At 34.2% G+C, this 21,871-nt stretch overlaps 2 protein-coding genes across 11 annotated transcripts in view; one reads left to right on the top strand and one right to left on the bottom strand.

Moving 5' to 3' along the window:
- The window catches only part of LOC131951088 (anoctamin-7), a 29,138-nt gene extending 23,779 nt beyond the window's left edge, over positions 1 to 5,359 (top strand). For 2 of the 10 annotated variants that reach the window (XM_059313373.1, XM_059313374.1), the window contains exons 23-24: positions 162 to 236; positions 3,015 to 5,359. In XM_059313373.1, the coding sequence (XP_059169356.1) occupies positions 162 to 236; positions 3,015 to 3,075 (136 nt within the window). In that variant the 3' untranslated portion in view covers positions 3,076 to 5,359. Of the gene's footprint in view, positions 1 to 98; positions 237 to 683; positions 769 to 3,014 lie in introns of those variants that run through there. The other 8 variants (XM_059313375.1, XR_009388381.1, XR_009388382.1 and 5 more) reach the window with 8 other exon arrangements.
- A 1,041-nt stretch (positions 5,360 to 6,400) lies between these two features.
- Positions 6,401 to 13,094, bottom strand: LOC131951078 (ganglioside GM2 activator-like). The gene is made up of 4 exons (XM_059313356.1): positions 12,725 to 13,094; positions 9,094 to 9,285; positions 8,349 to 8,516; positions 6,401 to 7,832 (listed from the first exon to the last, which is right to left on the bottom strand). The coding sequence occupies exons 1-4, from the start codon at positions 12,938 to 12,940 to the stop codon at positions 7,692 to 7,694; spliced, it is 717 nt and encodes a 238-aa protein (XP_059169339.1). The 5' UTR covers positions 12,941 to 13,094; the 3' UTR covers positions 6,401 to 7,691.
- Between the last annotated feature and the right edge of the window lie 8,777 nt (positions 13,095 to 21,871).

Raw genomic sequence — 21,871 nt, 5'->3', positions numbered from 1 at the left:
TGCATTATCTTTCCTTTTTATTGAAAATAACCTTCAAAAATATTTTTCAAATTAGTAAAAAAAAATGTAATAAATTTACCCTCAACTGAATTTACTAGCCTTGGCTTATTTAATGGGCTTCAACAGTCAAAGCACTGATAAAAATAACTCTTTCAAACCAGTTATCGGATGAATTTTTTGTCACCGGAGCATAACGTTGATACGGGAGATTCCTTTGGCCCTAGTCCTGATATAAGGTTAGTTTTTTTAAGGTAAACAGAATGTTAGATAAGCTTTGTACTTAAATGTAGAGATTGTCTGCACAAAAAATATAGAACTAGAGTTTGTTTTCACAAAAAATATAGAACTAGAATTTGTTTTCACAAAAAATATAGAACTAGAATTTGTTTTCACAAAAAAATATAGAACTATCACGGTATTAAGAAGTAAAACTTAAATTTTGTTTTGTGTGGGTTTTTAAAAAATTTATCAAAGCTGACTCCTTCTGTCATAAAATAATATTTTGGATAATTACTTGTATTTTTTTTAACTAAAAAAAGTGCAACAATTTTTATTTTCTCATTTACTATTTTTACTGTATTTAACCCAAAAAGGTACCAGATATTAAAAAAAATGTATCAAATTTTACTGTACACAATCATTTTACATCAAATTAAGAAAAAATTATATATTAAATTTGACAGTACACAAACATTTTGCATCAAATTTAAACAAACGTGACTTGAATTATCAACACCTGAAGTCTTCTACTCATTTGTCTCACATTGTGTAGGTATTCCAGCTTTTAATTTGAAAGCTTTTTGCCAGCTGTCCTTCCATGTATAAAATATCATGCTTTTAACTGGTTGTGTCAAGAGTATAGTTGGTACTATAGGGTTATAAGATTTTTATTTGATCAAAATTGATAGGGTACACAACCAAAAAGAAAAGCACGCTGAAATTGGAGTCTTAAACCTATATGGCACATAACATATTGACACCTAATACTTAATTGTGTTGGCGAAAATCCTGTCCAGCACTATAATTAAGAACAAAGAAGAAATAAGAGATGGAGATATCCTCTATAGTACCAATTTTATTTTATTGTTGTTACCGCTTTGGCTCAATTAAAGTGGCCAATATGATATATTCCTCACTTTTAACAATATAACAATTGAATTTTCTTTCTTAAGAAATCTAAATCTATGATATATATATATATATATATATATATATATAGTGATCCCTTGAGATACAAATTCAATTCATTCCTTAACCTTGCTCATATGTCAAAGCGCTCGTATCTCAAATTAGTTTTCTCCATTGAAAAAAACTGAAATGTCAATAATCTGTCCTGGCCCCCAAATACAACCCCAATTTTTATACCAATTTTTTTTAATAAGGAAAATGTATTTATATGATACAGGATAATGCAAAGAAATAAACTTGTTTTATAAAATGTATTTTCCTTGTAAATTAGCCGACTTATGGAAGATGTTTGCACTGTTACTGCTAAACTTTTCCTGTCATTTTAATTTACTTGTTACATTCTTAACGCTACTTTTTATCCCTAAACTCAAAAGTACTTAAATTTAACATAATACAAATTAACCTAAACTTTACTAAATAATCTTTTGTTACTTTTGCTTATTTTTTGCCATTGCTTTTCTCTTCACTGGGCTATGCTTGTTTGCCATGCTTTCCTCACTTTTCCAAAACAGGCAGTTCAAATAAACCTGTCTAAGGAGGTTAGTTTTTTCCTCCCTTTCAGAATATTTCTGAAATGAGTTAGGCAAGTGTAATTAAATAACTCTGATTGCATAATCAGTTGCAACATATCCTGGATGCTTCTGTCCACAAACTGTTTTAATCTGATTACTCGTATCTCAAATTTTGCTTGCATGACAAAGCAAATTTTAGCTCAGTAGACAGCTCATATCTAAAAAATCTCGTATGTAGGGCACTCTTATGTCCAGGCACCACCTTATATATATATATATATATATATATATATATATATATATATATATATATATATATATATATATATATATAAGCCTATATGTATATACTATTTTTTTATAATGATGAATTTTAAACCACATTTTGTTTTTCCTTTATCAATACATAGTGAATATTCAGTTATGTTGAAAAGTAGAGTTAATTATTTCTAATCATAGCCTAGCATATATCCATTTAATAACTTTACGTTGGAAGTGATTTCATTCTTAGATGAGTTTTGAATGTTTGAAGGTCCTTAAATAATACAATCATATGTTGGTGACATTTGGAACCAAAGTAGCCAGATTTTATATTTTCACAGCACTTGGATAAATATGTTCTGAGAGTATCATAATATGGAACCTTATTTAGTGGATGAAAAATTATGATATCAGTTTTAGTGTTGAATGTGTAATGTGGTAAAAGTAATGCTTTAATACTAAACTACAAAAACTTTAAGGGCTATGTTTTACCTGCATGAACATTAGAAATTATGGGAAATTTGAATCATGATCTTATTTTTTAATTGTTAAATTACTAAATGTCTATTTTTTAACTGGATAATAAGAATGTCATTGTTTATAATTTGCTTTGAGGTTATCCTAAGTTTTTATAATAAATATGCATATAAAATGTTATTAATTTTTATCGCAAATAGCATGCACATTAAGTTTTTTCAATGGCGTCTCTGATTTAATTATCGAGAGTCATTGAGTAACTTTCTATTATTCTAAATAGTTTTTATGGCATGTTATTATTCAACTTAGAAGAATTAAAACTATTATAGTTAGTTTAGCAATATTTTTATCCATTTAAAAAGAAAATATATAATTCGGCAAATTAGCCTGCAAATCTTTCACTATCTTAACTATCTAAGACTTTTTAAGAATTATTATTTTCCCAAATGGTCAATTACTTTTACACAGTAAATTAATAAGTTTATTGATAATCAGTTTAAACTGATGGCTACCTGTAAGCCTTTTTACTTTTTTTAAAGCAAAATATTTACAAACTTTTCTTTACATAAATTCCAGCAAGACACAGGTCACAGTATTCCAGACGGTTCCAGAAGATACAGAAGTAACAGAAGCTTAAAACTTTCAACCAAGACCCTCATTAATTTTCAACTATACAAACATCTACTGTTATATACAATAAAATTTTGACATCATTAAATAAAAAAAAAACAATTCTTATTGTACATATATTTAAAATCAATGTTTATTATCATTATATTAAAAACAATATGTTAACATCATTATGGAAATAAAAAATCAATTTAACATTTTATTCTACAAAACTGAGTATTTTTTTTATAATAAAAAGTGAAGCAGCTATTTTAAAATTCTTTTTTTTTACTGTTGTATCCAATATCTTAGTACAAATATAATTCTGTTTTCCCTATTACAAATGCCTTTGAACATTAAACATTTTCAGGGTTGATTTAGAGTTTGAATGTGCTGTTGCATTGTTTTGCACCTTACATTTGTAGAAATTAAATAATGTTATTGTTGATCTATCTGATTGATACATTGCAGCTTCTATATTGCCTTACTTTTTTGTATTATTTTTGTAAGTACAAAATGTCAGTTTGAAAAAAAACCAACTATTTATTAAGTGCCAAAATTGTTTAATGATCCTTTCCTTTGTTTTTGTTATCAATTATTTAGATTGTTCAATAGCACCAGAATCTCAGCTTTTTTTTATATTAATATTATTTGTATATGTGATAATTCTATTGAATAATTATTATTATATTCTCATTCAGGCTAACTATTTACACTTCTTATCATAGTATTTTTCAATAAATATTGCTCTTAAGGGGTTTGCTTACATCAAATATTGAAACTGTTTTGTTAGCTTTTAAGTCATAGAAATATCATAAAGCTTATGATTGTTTTGAATTAAATGAATTTTGACGATAGCATTTTTAATCTTCAGGAAGTAGAGATTAAGACTGTTAATGTGGTTAGTGCAATAACCAGCTGCTCTCTTTTTTTGGGATTAGCCCGTCAAAACTGAAATTTTAGTATTGTCTGTACTGGCAAAATTCTTTTTTATTTAAAAAAATCAAATATTGATTAGGGTTAGGTTTAAAAATCAATTTGTGGAAAATTGTCAAAAATTTCAGTTTTGCCACTACAGCCTAGACCCTCTAATTTCACAAATTTGTTAGAGTTAAAACAGCACTGCTCACCCAAGTAATTTACCTAAACTTGAATCAGTATCCAAAAGAAATGAGCAAGAATTATCAAGTATTATTGATCTTCTAAAACATTGTTCTCTGTATTATTAGGGCAGTTTTTTTTAAATTCTCTTCTACTTTTATTATTGTTTATTTCCACTCTTTATTGTCTATCATGGAGAGACTTCAATCAAGCCTTCTGACACTTGTTGTATGCATCCAATTAATGTGTTTAATTAAGTAAACCTGCTGATGTGTTAGATTCTATGCTTCTTCAAAACATGTTTATATATTTAATTTATGCTATTACATCTCCACACCACAAGGAATACATTTTTTCGTTTCCAGGCAATATAATTTTGTATGTCTTTAAGGTTCTATTCATTTTATTATGCAATTATTTTTAATTATTTAAGTTACAGAAAAAAAAAGATGACATGTTTGGACCTAAGTTCAGACTTACTTGTAAATGAAAGGGAATTTAAAGATCTTATGTTTGATTACCAAAAAACTTTATTTTACAAATAAGTTATTCTGTTGAAGTAGTGTTACATTTTTAAAGATATTGATGCATCAACTGCTTTTTGTTTATATGAAAAACAGTATCTGAACAAATACTTTTACAGTAATAATACGTTAATCTGATGTATATTCAGATCTGTTTATCATGTAAAATATTTTGTCGTTTCACAGCTTAAATTTCAGGGCTGTTTTGTGATATGTACATAAACTTTTATAGAGATACATTAATAAATTGTTTACAATTGTAGAAAATGCCAATAATCAGCTGAATTTTTTTCAGATGTTGAAATTCTGTTGCATTTTTTAAAAGAACCTCATTTCTAATGATTGCACCATTTAAAATTTATATCTAATAGATTTTTTATTTGCTGAAATGTAATAACTATTTTTGTGGCAGGTAATACAGTTGCTCATTTCTTAATAATCAATTACTAAACTAAATTATTTAATTTAAGTTTATAAAATTATTAACATTAAAAGTTTTTAAAAATTATTAGCATGTTAGAGTCAATAAATATATTTCTATAATAAATATACACACACACTTTTTTTATGCATAATGTATTCTTGCACTTAATATTGCTGTGCGTGGGTAGCACACAATCAGCAAAGGTATTTTAAAATAGCTCAATAAGGTGAAGTTTTGATAAATGTTTAAAATAAATAAGACAATTCAAATAAAAATGTGTTGCCTTGTTTTATTTCTCATTGTGTATTTGTTTTATGGTCAAGTGGTGCTTAAGTGGATTGTGTTATCTGTCAGCGTCATGGTTGCAAAGTCCAGAATTCAGACCAGCAGGCAGACAAAGATAGCTGGGGACAACAACCCATTTAGAAAAGAAAACTTCAAAATCAAACAACTGTTGCTTTGCAGATTATTTTGGTGACAAAGGCTATGGAAGCAAATCCAAAAAGAAAAGCAGGTTGATGAGTCAACCTCTACCGCGCATAACAGGTTTACATGTAATACTTAACTGTGTTGGAGGATACCCTGTTCAATATTATAATTTAGGTAGTAAAAAAGAAAGTGGAGGTATGAAAATTTCGCAGATTATGGTTTGACTTGTCTCCACAAGTGTGCTAATTGGCGAGGATCTTTTTGCCACCGGGATATACTTTGTTGCATGGAGATTATGGAATTATTGCTATGCTGAGTTATAAAGATTTTTTTTATAATGTAATTACAATTTACCTCACCCTAGAAATGGCTTTTTAAAAGCCATATTGTGGTTACCAGGTGCTTACAAAAATATTAGTAATAGGGTATTGGTACTATATTGTATAAAAAACAAAATGTCAAATTATAGCAATATCCTCTCAATGTGGCAATTAAAACAGATAATGAAACATTAATTACCAGTAGTGGTAATAAAATAAACATCTTAACAAAAAATTCATCATCATATTTTCCCATCCCTGCACAAGACACTTGGGGCAGATGAAGTAGATCATCAGTTTCAATGACCTCAACAGTGGTCAGAACTTCCCAGATACCTTGGTTTCCCTAATCTGAGTCAGGTACCCATTAGAGCTGGGTGGACTCAGGGACAAGCTACAGACTTGGACCTGGATTTGAAATCGAGACTTTAGGTTTGGCAGTCGTAACTCTGTTAAATGGGTTTAAAGATCTTTCAAAGAACTGTTGTAGGCTGAACATTCTTTTAATACACTTCACTCAAACTGTACACGTACACATAGAACAATAAAAATAGATTCTGAAGAGAAAATTAACTTTATTGTAAAAAAATTGCTTAACAAATATTTCACTTTCTCACAAATGATTAAATGGTCAATGAGTTGAAACAAATGATGCACCCGAGATAATCAAGTGTAGGATTTCTAATTAATTTTCACATAATAAAACATCCAAAAAATTTTTCCCTCTTGTCCTTAGTCTTTACAATCTTGATGGAAATCATGATTTCAGATGTTAAACAGATTTCTTAATCCAACCTAACCAGCAACCAAGCACCTATTTTTAGGACTTTTTAGGACTTAAATAACACTGTTGTGATTATAAAATTTCATACATAATACATTGACTGAAACCAAGATATTAAGCTCTACAAAACAATAAATTAAGTGAAAGAAAAAAAAACAGGAGCAAAAAAGATTTTCCAATTGGAAAACATATTGTAAAAAATAAGTCAAATAGGCCCTATAGCTTTTCATTTCTCAAAGCACTTAAAATATATATTGCTTATAAGGAAAAAATGTCATTTTAAAATAAAATTATAAAATAAAGGGATAGCTCATATAATAAATATGGTTAAAAGGAAAGTAATTCAGTTATTTACACTATATAAAGATCTGTTTATGTAATATCATTGTAACCGAAACTGTTCATAGGAATTTTCATTACCCCCTTTGAAAAACTCTAGGTAAGTAAGATATTCTTAGAACAAGTGGAATGCAGTTCAATAGTGAGTTTAACACTATAATAATAGATTCTAATCAAAGAAAGCTTGAAGGTGTTTTCCAAAAAATGTATTCGTGACAAAAGTAATGAAACCAAAAATGTAAAACCACATCAGGCTAATCTCAATAAACTTAGTATTTACTTGTCGCAACATGATCTAGCTTGTTAAAGTTAAAGATAATAAGAAAATTTTATATCCTTTTGCAGTCTGAGCTCAGAGATCTACATAATTTTACTCTCTCTGAAATATACATATTAAAAATTGTTTTCTTTTAATTGAGATGAATATATTACCAATAAATAAATAAATTCCACACCTTTGAACAGTAAAAATTAAAATGTTAACCTTTGTATACTGTAAAAATATGAAAAACATAAACCAGAAATCTCTAAATAAAAACTCTAAACTTTTTAATCTTGGAGCAATAAATTAAAAATTTAAATGTTAACCATAGGTAGTATTTAAAATCTGGATAAAAAAAAATTACACTAATTCTGGTTGTCTCATCAAATTAAAAATCTACATAAAGCATAACTTTAAGCAAAAGTTTAAAAAAAAACAACATTCTCAAGAAAATCAATTTCTTATCCAATAGTGAAAAACACAACATAGCAGGCCATCTGTCCCCTGTTGCTGTCACTTAAGATGACTTGTCCTTGGTAGTTCCCACTAAGGAAAATAGCAGCATCAATCTCCACGTCAAAGTTATCAAGTTTGTATTCACCCTGAGGAAGAGTAACGTTTAATTTTTTAAATCACAAATAAATAGATGTAACCTTATAAAAATATTCAATTAAATAATTTTGAAAGTATTGTTTACAATTATCATCTAGACAGGGCATTGCATAGAACCATCCCAACACAAGGATATACCAACATACTTTGTTGTTCATATGTATCAATGACATTGTTATTTTAGTAAACATACTTTAACTTTGCTGTAATAGAGTGGTGCATTTAATGACTTCACTAATACAAGCTGTATTGTCTAAAATTGTTTTAATTTAATCTATTGAAAAAAAAATCCATCATCACATTTTGTTAAACCTCATCACATATTGTGAGCATTGTATATTTTTAAAACAATAACAAGCCACACAAAATATTTCAAAGTTTTAGTTTTCAATTACCCAAATTAAAATGAGGTTACTTAAAAACTGAAAGCTAAATTTGTAAGAATACAAATTCACAATAATGGGAGCATAATTTTTTAATTTCTCAAGAAATACAGCAGAACTTACATTAAATGGACAGGTGCATGGAATGCCTTTCTTTTTCAACTCATCGGGGCAGCTGATGGCCTGCGTCATGGAGCAGATGTCTGTGTAAGTGCAGGAGCCAATCTGGCCAATACATGGGATAGAGATCCAGGAACCAGAACTTGCTTGGAACAATAATTTCAAAGATCCCTGCCATGTTATAAAAAGTGTGTCAAGTTTCATAAATTAATGACCTTGTGGTCATGTATCGCTGCAACAATAAATAAGAATTTTGTGTTGCCAGTACAAGGCCTGACCCCATTTACTTAATCTGCCTGGTACCTCATCAGGCTGAGCGGAACCAGGGACATTTTCTAAACAAAACTCGGGAGAATGTTTACACCGATGTCTGATAATGGAATCTTCTTTAAAAAAGGGGTGCTAGGCTACTGGTAGTTAACTAAATACACACATGGCTGGCTAATGTCAATGCTAAACCTGTCCCTAACCCTGGTCCAACCATACGCCTAACCATAAAATTAGTCGAGATTACAATACTACTAACAACCCAACACCCCTTTTTTAAAGAAGATTCCATTATCGGACACTGGTATCTATAATCATCCCAAAACTCAACATCCTTCTGTTGAGCAATATTTTATACTGCTCACCATATCATATCAAAATTGACTATTTTTACTTTTCACATATTAGTAAAAAAAAGAAAATCTGAAAATGAAAAAAGTGTAGGCTTAACTAAATGTTCAATAAAAAGTGATTAACTCACTGTTATTTTGTCACTTGGATTTATTGCACTGTGAAAGACAACATCAAACCCAAAGCTAAGCTTCCCGGGGAAGTAGAGTGGAGAAGGATTAATGGTAAGATTGCGTAGCTCTATTGATTGGTCAGCTGGTCCACAGGATTTCCATTTGAAGTCATCAGTAAGAATTCTTCTTTTAGTTGAAGAGGACAAACCCTTAAATTTAAAACAAAAAGTATCAGGCTTGATGTTAATATTTAATTTAGACCTAATAGTATAGGCCAATTACTACTAATACTAATAGTCTAGTAGCAATAGCAGCAATTAAAAATTACTAGAATCTAGATTCTAGATCTAGACCAGATCTATAAAATTAGTTGGAAGCCTTGGCTTACTCCAGAATTTACTTTTAGGTAAAATCTTAGTTTAGCGTCGTAAATTCGGCCAAAACTAGTAATGTGGGAGAGAGTGAATTAATGAATATGTCATTAAATATGAGTATATTTTCGTATATTTTAATAAAATATTATAAATAATTGAATTATAGATCACCATTGATGGTTAAATCAATTTAAATATCCTGAAATTAATTTTTATCGACCCTGTTCGAGATAGTAAATTTGCTATTAAAAACAGCAGCCATCTTAAGAAAATGTTATTGAGAGTAGCTTCCCTTTCATTTCTATTCATATGAAAATGTATTTAAATATGATTGTCTTGTTGTATAGTCCGTATTACAAAGCATTTTTTTAAATGTGAATTTCCTAACAAACAACTTTATTAATTCTAGAAGCATTGTGAGATGCAACTTGTATCCATGTATTAAATCACGTTTTTTCTTACTCAGAGGCGTAGCGACCCTTCCCGGGACAAACTTTTCGATTTGCACCCCCCCCTCGAGATTTCGATTTGCACCCCCCTCAAACTTTCAATTTGCACCCCCACCCCCCTCGAGATTTCCATTTGCACCCCCCCCCCTCAAACTTTCGATTTGCACTCCCCTCAACCTTTCAATTTATTTTTCCAACCCATTTTGGCGCACCCTAAGGTCGGCGCCCGGGGACATATGTCCCCCCCCGTCCCCCTCGCTACGCTACTGATCTTACTATTACTAAATAGTTGTGAGTTTTTTCTTATTGTTTGAATGTTCACTATTTTCATTTCAGGTTTTTCTTTTCATCAGTTAGTAATTCTATCGTAACTTATGACATTTTTTTTTTACTTCTCTTTACCTTAATTAAACCCCAACCTCCGTCATATTTTTGTCGTCAATGTCACAACAAGTCATAATGTAAAAAATTACGCTTCACTCTGCCTTATCTAAGATCTCTAACCATAATTTTGACAACATTAAATGTTTGTCATCATTTACATATACAAAGAGACCAAATGTATTATCCACCAGCTTCCCTCGTAAAACATCATCTAAAACAATGAGCCCGTCCACCCCTTAAGCGCGTGTTGTCATTATGGTCGATCCCAAGTCTCCACCTGCCAGACACATTTTGGTTATCCTTTGTTGTCAAATCGTCAATATCAAGTACACAAGTGAGTGATATGGGGTTGTCCATAAATGATGTCACAATGATGTCACATATGATTTGCTACGGGAGTGAGTGAAGATTTGTGACGTCAACTCAGGCGGCTTTGCAATTTATGACGTGTCGGTCTCATGAAAGGAGGTGAACGGGGAAAAATACCTAGGTGATTGATGGAGAACCTCTATAATGCTTTGTTCAATCAAAATAACGATAAATAAGCATTAGTATACGTATACCTTGCTTAAAACACAAATGTCGCAAGCCTGCTAGTTTAAGACATTCGGCAAAACGTCCGCAACACATTATCCCCGTCAAAAAGGCTTGCCACCAAATGCCTGCCGACGAATAAGCCGTGTCTAATGCGGGGCGTTAGGAATACGGCCATTAGCATGGGCCACGTTAGAGCACCAGTAAGCTATCGCGCTTTGTAAGATGACGTAAATACTTAAATTCAATTTCGCTAAACTGCGCGAAAATTTAGTAATGTTCCATCGTTTGAGGAAATTTATTTTCTTGGACTTAAATTGAAATATGTTGACTGTCTGGTCTGGCTCTTAATTTCCGAATATCACTTTTAATGTATCAAGATTCAGAACTATAATTTACTTTAATATAAGTGTCATCTTATCGTTTATTGTGGTTTTTAAAAAGCGCAGAGCAGCTACAAAATCGGACGGCCATCCTGTTTTCACCAAGCTTCTTTTGGAGCTTAATATGGGTAGTCTAGTTCTATACGGTGTGAGCTTAATACATTTTTAAAGGGCCGAAAGTCTCAAGACAGCAAGCTTGCAGAAATAACTACGTACGTTTAAATGGACGAGTGATAGATGTGTTAGGGGCTGTTTAATGAACACCAACTTATGTAATCAAACTAAACGTCGCGAAAGCGTCAAAAAGGCAATGCTTATTGTTGTTTTTTTCTATAAAATTAGCCTAACGGTCGGCGGTACCGCTACATGACGTCACGTGCGAGCGTTAACTCGGTGACGATGTGCTAAGTGGGGGAATGAAAAAGGTAGGGTTCAAGAAATGCGACTCGGCAAGCTTTTGACATTTCTTGACCTTTCTTAATAGTTCTTTCGTCCCCACTGAGAAAATGGATCACCAAATAAAGTGTTAATCAGCAAATAAAGTGTTAAAAAGTTCGACCTCCCAACAATTGTTGTGGTCTTGGATGCACACTATTAAGTCTGATATGGTCTATTAGTCATTCATGTCAACTATATTTTTAAAAAAAGAAAAATTACTATACAGGGGGTCATCCATAAATGATGTCACGCTTTTTTTGACGATTTTTACCTCCCCCCCCCTCCCCTCCGTCAAACGTAGTCACAAAAAGCCAGACCCCCCCTAAAATGACGTCACACCTCAGCCTACACCCCCCCCCCCCCTCAAAATTGCAGTTGAATTTTTTTTTAACAGCTATATTTTTCCAAAATCTTGTCTGAACTCTGTCAAAATAGAGTATTTTAATCAATTGTTATTACAATGTATTAAAACAGTTTTTTAAAACGCAAAATAACGTCTAAAATTCGTTTTGTAACATTGCTTTTTTAAAATGCAAAAGTGTGATGTCGCACCATCTGAACCCCTCCCCCTCCCCCTCACACACAACGTCACAAAATTACGGGCCCCCTTCCCCCCTACGAGTGTGACGTCATTTATGGACGACCCCCGGCATATATTAAAACAATACAAAACAATCATATTAAACCACAAAATCAACACAAAAGACATGCGAATAGACAATTTATTGTTTTTAAAACATGGCCGCTGCTTGTATTTACTCATTGTTGTCTCGAACGGGGTAGTTTAAAGTTTATTCCAGGATATTTATGACTGGTTTGGTCTCGGATTGTGATTTGGTATTCAATTATCTGTTATATTATGTAAAATATGACATAAATATGGCCAAATGAAAGAAATATTCATTAGTTACCTTCATCGCACATTACTAGCTAAGTTGGAATTTACGACGCTAAACTAAGATTTTACCTTACTTTTATTTAGTTTAGTATTTATTTAAGTATTTAGGCTAGGCCTATTCACTACTAACTATCTAATACCTAATTATCTAGGCCTATAGTATAGTCTACTATAATAATTATACTTACAGTAGGCCTACTTCCAAGTCTTTGAGGGAAATGATGTCTTATTAAATTTGACGAAAGCAGGGAAGTGGCTTGGTTTTCTAGTTTCGATACTTGACGCACAACGCTTTGCTCTTTCTCAATCACGAAGTTTTCAACATTTTTAAAGTTGAGTTTCAAGCAGTGTGAATACGCGATAAACAGTATCAGAATGGCAAAGCTTGTAAACTTCATTTTCATCCGAGAAATTACGATAACGATCTATCCTAACTCCTAGTAGTTTAAATAAAGAATTTAAGATCTGATTCAGTAGTCTAGTACAGTAGCAGACTCGTAGCAGAGAGAAGTAAATTTCCACTTGTACTACTTGTAGACTTTTGTGTTGAAAAAATCTAACCTTTAACCTAGTTTCTCTACTTAACGAAAAGTTGCCACTAGCATAATAGGATCACTCAAAAAATGAGTTTGTAAAGATCTTTATTAATAACGAGAAAAATGGCCCGTTGAGGAAGGATACACCGGGCGCTAGGTTGATAGTGCTGTCTCTTTTCTCTAAACAAAAACCACCCCCCCCCACACACACCACCCCCACCCCCACCCCCACCCACACCACCCCAACCCCCCACCCCCCCACACACCACCCCCCCCATACACCACCCCCCCACCCCCACCCCTACACCCACCACCACACCCACCCCCCACCCACCACCCCCCCCCCCCCCCCCAAAAAAAAAGCATGTCTACCGTCCCATTCAACAAAATATAATTATATACTTTTTCCAGTGTCCGCCCCCTCCCCGAAAATTCTACCCCCGCCCCCGAAAATTTCAAGTACCCCCACCCCTCTCCGGGGAGGAAAAAGTCTAAATTAAAACCACCCCCCCCCACTCACCCCCCATCCCCCCCCCACACACCCCCCCTCCCCCCACCCCCCACCCACAACCCCCCCCCTAAAAAAACATGTCTGCCGTCCCATTCAACGAAATATAATTATATACTTTTTCCAGTGTCCGCCCCTCCCCGAAAATTCTACCCCCGCCCCCGAAAATTTCAAGTACCCTCACCCCTCTCCGGGGAGGAAAAAGTCTAAATTAAAACCACCCCCCCCCCCACTCACCCCCCATCCCCCCCCACACACCCCCCCCCTCCCCCCACCCCCCACCCACAACCCCCCCCCCCTAAAAAAACATGTCTACCGTCCCATTCAACGAAATATAATTATATACTTTTTCCAGTGTCCGCCCCTCCCCGAAAATTCTACCCCCGCCCCCGAAAATTTCAAGTACCCCCACCCCTCTCCGGGGAGGAAAAAGTCTAAATTAAAACCACCCCCCCCCACTCAACCCCCCCCACCCCCACCCCCCTCAGACGTTCTTACGCGGGGGTGGGGCTTCGCCCCTACCCGAAGAATTGTATGCAAGAAACTCTTCACGCAAACCATTTAGATTAGACAACATTTCCTTTTTTTCAATGTTTCAATGACGTCATTACATTACTGTGTGCACCCTCTGGTTTGAGATTATGTTCTACTCTACGCTAAATGTGTCGACGTCATATTTCGTTTTTCGAATTACTGTGCAGGTTTTTAAATTCCTTGTGTTTTCTCTAGAGCGTTCTTGTCAGACAGATAGATAGATAGAGAGACAGCGAAACTATTATTATAGATGGGGCCCATTGAGTTATAAAAGACAATAAGTAATGCACAGTATAATAGATTGACGACAGAAGCCTGTGGTTGTATATAACACATTTATTTGGGTCTAACCACCACGATGGTAACACACAGAGAGGACGGGAGGAAGTACACAAGGGACATCACTCAAGATAACAATATTATAAATATAACTAATACAGAAGAGTGAGTTCCCTTGACCTCACAATTATTTCAATCTATTACATCCCTTTACCCTTAGAACACAATAACACATCTCTCAATAGAACAATTGATAGTATCCTAAAATCACCAATTATATTGTAACATGAACACTATGGTAGATTACATCCTTACAAACAATGCACAATATGCTACAACATAATCAAAATACAAAACAATAATGTCAAAGTCCTTTTGACCTTTAGAATCATAGGTCTAACTTATTTGGGACTTTGATTGTCCTGCTTGACCTTCTCAGTGGCTTCTGATTTGGTGACTCAAGATTCTGACCATCTGGATTCTCTATCTCAGGAGGTCTAGGATTTAAATTATTAACTCCAGAATTTACATTTTCTGACTCCAGACAACTTGGTTCACTCATATCAACAGAACTTGGTTGTGGAACAACTGAGTTGGTGTGAACTGATCAGACTTGGTGGGATTGACAGATTCACCCTTATTATCTGCACAAGTTATTTTTAACTGGTCTGCATGTCTACGGACAATAAGTCCATCATTTGTTTTTACTTTATAAGACACAGGTCCTGTACATTGAACAATTTGACCTGGAATCCATTTTTCCTTTCTCCCATAATTTCTTAGATACACATTATCATTAACTGCAAATTCTCTTTCAATGGATGATTTGTCATGATTTACTTTTTGTGTATGTTGATGTTGGGAAACAGACCTTTGAACAGTTGGATGTAGTAGGTCAAGATGAGTTTTAATTTTCCTACCACATAGCAATTCACATGGTGCAACACCTGTTGTTATATGAGGAGTTGTGCGGTATTTGGTTAAGAACCTGTTTACTCTTTCTCTAAGAGAAAACTTGTTACCGGTATTCATTTTTACCATAGCGGTTTTGAATATGCCTACCGCTCTTTCAGCTAAACCATTCCCAGCAGGATGATAGGGGGATGTGGTTATATGCTCAATACCATTTGCCACACAAAACAGTTTAAACTCATGAGCTGTGAAACTAGGCCCATTATCTGAAACAATTTGATCTGGTAATCCATGAGTTGAAAATATTTCCTTAAGTTCTATAATGGTATCATTTGCAGTGATTGTGTTCATGATTTTAACTTCTAACCATTTAGAATGTGAATCAATAACAATTAAGAACATTTTGTTCATGAAAGGTCCTGCGAAATCTATATGTATACGCTTCCATGGTTCAATTGGCCAGTCCCAGTTTTGCAAAGGTGCTGTAGCTGGTTGATTTGAATGTTGTGCACAGCTTGAACAAAGTTTTACATATTTTTCAATATCAGCATCCATATGTGGCCACCAGAACCATGATCTTGCTAGACTCTTCATTTTGGAAGAACCAAGATGAGTATCATGTAAAGTTCTTAAAACTTCTTTTTGTAACATTTTGGGGATAATTACTCTTGACCCCCATAGTATACATCCATCTTCTAGACTTAACTCTGTTTTTCTTATTTTATATGGCTTTAAGTCCTCATTCACTGACTCTTCAGGCCAACCATTCTTACAGTACTCATATACTTTTATTAAGCACTCATCTTTTTGTGTTTCTCTTTTAATATCATTCACATTTATATTGGAGTTATCCATGATAGTGAAGAGAACAAATACATCTTCTGGTACATAGCTCAGGCTTTGGTTTTTTAAAGGTAATCTACTCAGACTATCTGCACTATTCTCAGATCCAGGTTTGTATTTCAATTCATAATTGTATGCATTTAGTGTGATAGCCCATCTTTGAATTCTTGGTGGGGCATGCTCAGGTAGGGTTTTGTTTTCTCCAAATAAACCTAGCAATGGTTTATGATCTGTAAAGATGGTGAACTTCCTACCAAACAGAAACTTATGAAATTTCTTAACACCAAAAATGATGCCTAAGCCTTCCCTATCTAACTGAGAATAATTTTTCTCAGCCTGGTTCAAAGATCTACTGGCAAAAGCAATGGGTCTGTCACCCTTCTCATCCATGTGGGACAAGACTGCTCCTACACCATCTGGTGAAGCATCACATGTCAATACAAGTCTTTTCCCTGGGTCATAGTGAGTTAGTAAGGTGTCAGCAGACAAAGCCTCTTTTGCTGTGTTAAAAGCAGCTTCTTGTTGTTTACCCCAGTGCCAAGTTGCATTTTTCTGTAGCAGCTTGTACAGTGGTGATAGTTTACCAGACAGATTTCCTATGAACTTTGCATAGTAATTTATTAAGCCCAAAAAAGCTCTTAGTTGTTGGGTATTTTCAGGTTTGGGTGCTTCTTTAATGGCTTTTGTTTTCTCAGGTTGAGGTCTGATGCCTTGTTTGCTCAATATATAACCAAGAAAACTAATTTCTGTCAGCATGAATTGACATTTATCTTTGTTTATCTTTAAACCTTTTTCACCAACAATTTTTAATACTTTATCAAGTGTTTTAAGATGTTCAGTGTCATTCTTACCAGTTATGTACACATTGTCAAAGTACACACAAACATTTGGAATGTCCTTAAAAATACTGTCCATGACAGCTTGGAAAATTCCAGGGCTAGATGATATGCCAAAACATAGTCTTTCATATTGGTAGAGTCCTTTATGTGTGTTTATTGTCGTATAGACTTTTGAATCTGGATGCAGTTCTAGTTGAGTGTAAGCATGACTAAAGTCTAATTCAGTGAATTTGTCTCCTCCTGCCAAATTCAAAGAAATTTCCTCAATGTTAGGTATAGGGTACCTATTTAGCTCTATTTGCTTATTCAGTGTAGTTTTATAATCTCCACAAATTCTTATAGAACCATCCTTCTTTAACACTGGCACAATGGGCGTTGCCCAATCAGAATAGTCTACCTTCTTTATGATGCCATTAGATTCCAATCTACTTAGCTCATTTTCAATTTTATTCCTCATTGCATAAGGTGGAACTCTAGCTTTGCAGTATCTTGGATTTGTGTCTTTAATGCTTAACTTCACTGTTCTATCATTTAGTAAACCTGAATTGCCAAAAACACTTTTATTTTCAGATATAACTTTATCTAGTGAAGTAAGACTAGATTCTTTTACATTCTTCAATGAACAAATACTCTCCCAATTTAACTTAAGATCACTTAACCAGTTCCTACCTAGTAATGGCGGTCCATTTCCTTCAACCACAAGAAGAGGAAGTTTAACACTTTGACCATTATAACTTACATGAACCATACACTCTCCTATTACCGGAACATTGTCACCAGTGTATGTTGTTAGACACTTGTGACACGGCTGTAGAGGCACTGATCCTCCTGTGACAGCGTCAAAATCTTTCTTTGTTATGACTGTTAGAGATGCTCCAGTGTCAAGTTGGAAGCTGATGCTCTTACCGTTGATATAAACTGGTACATTGATGGGAGCATGACTTATTGATTTCACAGAGAACAGGTTGAAATCCGGCTGCAAATCAATTTGAGAATTTTCACAGGTAGAGTGGTTCATTGGTTGGGTTAGGTAGTCTTGGTGAGAGTTAACATAGTGCTGCCTTTGGTTGCGGTACTGTCTTGACTGGCTAGATTTAGCAACAGACGAAGACTTTGCGAAGCAGGCCTTAGCAATGTGACCTTGCTCACTGCACTTATAACAAGTTGCAGACTTGAACTTGCACCGATGAGATGCATGGGGACCTTTGCATCGATGACATTTTTGATAATTATTACTAGATTTAGATCTAGGATTTGAACGAGCAGGCTGTTTAGCATAAGTTGGAATGCTCTGATGGGGTTGATGTTTATTGACTAACCTGCTGTTTACTGCATGGATCCCTGAAGGTGCTAAAGATCTCGCCGCATCTGATGACTGCTGGATTGAAGTTGCGAGTTGTATTGCTTTTTCTAATTTTAGATCTGACTCGAGCAGCAACTTTCTTTGAATATCAGGGCTGTTTACACCTGTCACAAACTTTTCACATAGTCTGTCAGACAGCGTATCGCCGAATTCACAAAATCTACTTAAATGACGTAAAGCAGCAACATATTCTGTTATTGACTCGTTTGGTTGACGAGTCCTACTGTCAAATCTAGCTCGACATAGAAACTTTGATGGTACAGGCGCATGGTGGTCTGTTAGCAATTTGCTCAGCTCGTTAAAGCTCTTGGTAGTTAGATTAGCTGGTGCGCATAAGTCTTTTAGTAGCCTAAATTGTTGAGGCCCTATGACTGTTAACAAAACAGCTCTCTTTTTGGCTTCTATCGTCACGTTGTTTGCTTCTAGGTAAAAGCTTAACCTCTCTAGGTAATCTTGAATGATTTCATCATTCGCATCAAATTCTTTTATTTGGCCATACAGCGCCATAATTCTAGAAATAATTAGCTAATAAGCTCTAGCAAACCTCTTTTTTGCGTAAGTAGGTGCTCTTTCTAGTAGATGTTTATCTTTCGTCGCCAGTTATAATAGATTGACGACAGAAGCCTGTGGTTGTATATAACACATTTAATGGGTCTAACTACCACGATGTTGACACACAGAGAGGACGGGAGGAAGTACACAAGGGACATCACTCAAGATAACAATATTATAAATATAACTAATACAGAAGAGTGAGTTCCCTTGACCTCACAATTATTTCAATCTATTACACACAGTTAAATCACAAAATAAACACTTTTAATGTATTTGATTTTTTTAACTTTTAAAAGTGGAAAGAACTATAAAGTAAAATTTAATTGGGTCTAAATGTGGCTGGAACGTATGACAACGATAATATTTTCATAACATTTCTCAAATATTAGATGGTATATATATATATATATATATATATATATATATATATATATATATATATATATATATATATATATATATATATATATATATATATATATATATATATATATATATATATATATATATATATATATATATATATATATATATATATATATATATATATATCCTAGAGCTATGGTACTTGGATTAAGATTGTGCAGGCCATCTTATTTGAAATAAATGTAGGCTACATTTCTCACATACAAATTAGGCAAAAAGATGTTTTTTCTTATATGTGCTAGTAATTCGGTATTTAGACAAACACGATCACGAGTTCATGACAATTTAAATAGAAAGAAAAAATGAATAGAACGTTAGGCCAACATAAAAAGCGGTCATGAATAACTTTGCCAAAGGCGGAACTACTGTGTCGCTGAACCCCGCAATATAGGAGGGGGAGGGGGCGAGTTTAATGGACCGAAAATCCCGAATGAATACAATCGAGAATATTTTTTTAAATGCAATTTTCGTGCATGGTTAAGAAAAGAGTTGAAAATAAAACCGATAAAACAAATTCAACAGGTGAATGACAAATTAAACGTGACTAAAAACAGAAACCGACAAAAAGGTAACAACTAATTAGCTCCCGACAAACTGACGACTGGAAATAAGGCTCCAGAAACTTTTGTGAAAGGCCCTTCTAATGCGGCTGATTTGGTGCGTTTTTTTTTTTTTTGAAGCAACTCGAATTTTTTATTTTAACACCACTCCTTTCATAAAACTTCAGATCCACAATTGATAACTTGACATATAAACCGTTTAAATCAATATGTGTAATCAAAAGAACTAAAATGTAATTATTTAGCCAGTTTCAAATGCAGGAATTGAATTTTTTTGGATATCAAACACACACACATTTTTTTTTCTAGTTTCGCCACTGAATCTTTGCATTGACGTTTTTTACGGTTCAATTAATTTAAATAGAGGGTACCTTTAGAATCCAAAAGATCAATACTGTTCTTTTTCAAACGTGTTTCCCATTGCCTCTCATAACTAAGAGTAATATTTTTAAAAAAAACCCATTCAATAAGAATGTCAAAGGCATGGTCTAGGCCCTAGCAGTGCCGGTGCCAGGTTATTTAGCGCCCTAGGCAAAACTTATTAAAAGCGCTCCCCCCACCCCCCGCAATTTTTTTCGTGCCCCCGTAGTATCAGAGGCGCAGCGACCCTTCCCGGCGTCCGGGGACAAACTTTCTATTTGCACCCCCTCAAACTTTCAATTTGTTTTTCCAACCCATTTGGCGCCCCCCCCCTACGGACAGCGCCCTAGGCGACCGCCTAGTTCGTCTTATAGGTAGCGCCGGCCCTGGGCCCTAGCTAGGCAATCTAAATTCTATTCTATTCACGTTTAAAAAAACAACACTTCATTGAATTGGGATATTAAAGACATTCTATTCACATTTAGTCTGTGTTTTAAGGTAATAAGTATAGGGCCTACTCAGTTAAAGATTCGGATCTTGTCCAGATAAGCCCCGCCAAAAAAGTCCCCCCCCCCCACACACATACACATACACAAGATTATAAAAATTGTTACTTTGAACCCTAACCCTCAAAGGTGCGTGCATGCATTACATTGGAGCCGACAAAAAGTGGCGGAGGCTTAACTTTTCGCGCTTGCACTTTTTGCATTAGTGTCGAGGCTTAACTGGACAAAGTCCAAAAGTTTCAAGTCATCATGGATATAAATCAGCGACGTTTACGCAAGAACATGTAAGGCAGCTTTGGCCAGCTGGTGATATAATACTACTTAAAGTATGCCTACAAATACAATTTTAACATTTAAAATCTTTAAAACAACATGATTTTCCCACGTTTTCTTTAACTTGCTTTCTCTGTGTTTGTGTTTGTTTGTCTTTCCAATCAAATCTTGCGATCGAAATTTCTGGCACTTCCCAGTTAGCTAGCGCGCTGAAATTTTCAGGGAAGCTTTCTTTTGGATGACCATTGAATATTCAATTGTTATTATTACTAAATTGATCAATGGAAACATTTTATTGAGCATTTTAGACCGCTATATAATCTATATATATAATTCTCCTCTGCGAGCCATTAGAAAAAAAACGAGCGACGCGTACCTCGCGCGCAGTGAAGCGAACGATCCCACATCGCCACAGGCTTAGGGGCAGATAATTTAGTTTGAACCGAGTTTAAACTTACAGGAGGTAGGCCAGTTTGGGGGAGACGATATGGTCGAGTGGTTGGGCACACGATTGCTATCCCACTCGACACGGGTTCAAATCTATGTGTTAACACAACGTGTTTTTTACGAGTTGTCTTTTTACGAGTTGTCTTCGTTTACCCAAAAAAAGTGAAAAGATAAAATCGATAGCAAGATTTTAATGCAAACAAACAAAGACTAAAAACTAGAAAATAATAATCATTAAAAAAGTTTTAAAAAACCCACGTTTTCTGATTGAACTAAAAAGTAGAAAATAAACGCTATACATCACAATAATGCAAGCGATCACTCTACTATAAGCGATCAAAAACGTGGGGCGCCGTGATTTTCTTACAGTTTCTAATACTGTTGACTCTCTACA

Source organism: Physella acuta, unplaced genomic scaffold (genome assembly GCF_028476545.2).
Source record: "Physella acuta isolate Inbredline_101_S28 unplaced genomic scaffold, ASM2847654v3 ptg000797l, whole genome shotgun sequence".
NCBI classification, from domain to species: domain Eukaryota; kingdom Metazoa; phylum Mollusca; class Gastropoda; family Physidae; genus Physella; species Physella acuta.
Note: the sequence above shows the minus strand (reverse complement) of the source record. Positions and strands in the feature narration are given on the sequence as shown.

Excerpts from the sequence above, each read along its gene's own strand:
- LOC131951078 (XM_059313356.1), bottom strand. The coding sequence starts at position 12,940 with ATGAAAATGAAGTTTACAAGCTTTGCCATTCTGATACTGTTTATCGCG. Across the intron at positions 8,517-9,093 it reads ATCCAAGTGACAAAATAACA|GGATCTTTGAAATTATTGTT; the intron begins GTGAGTTAATCA and ends ATAACATGGCAG. Across the intron at positions 7,833-8,348 it reads CATGCACCTGTCCATTTAAT|GGTGAATACAAACTTGATAA; the intron begins GTAAGTTCTGCT and ends ACTCTTCCTCAG.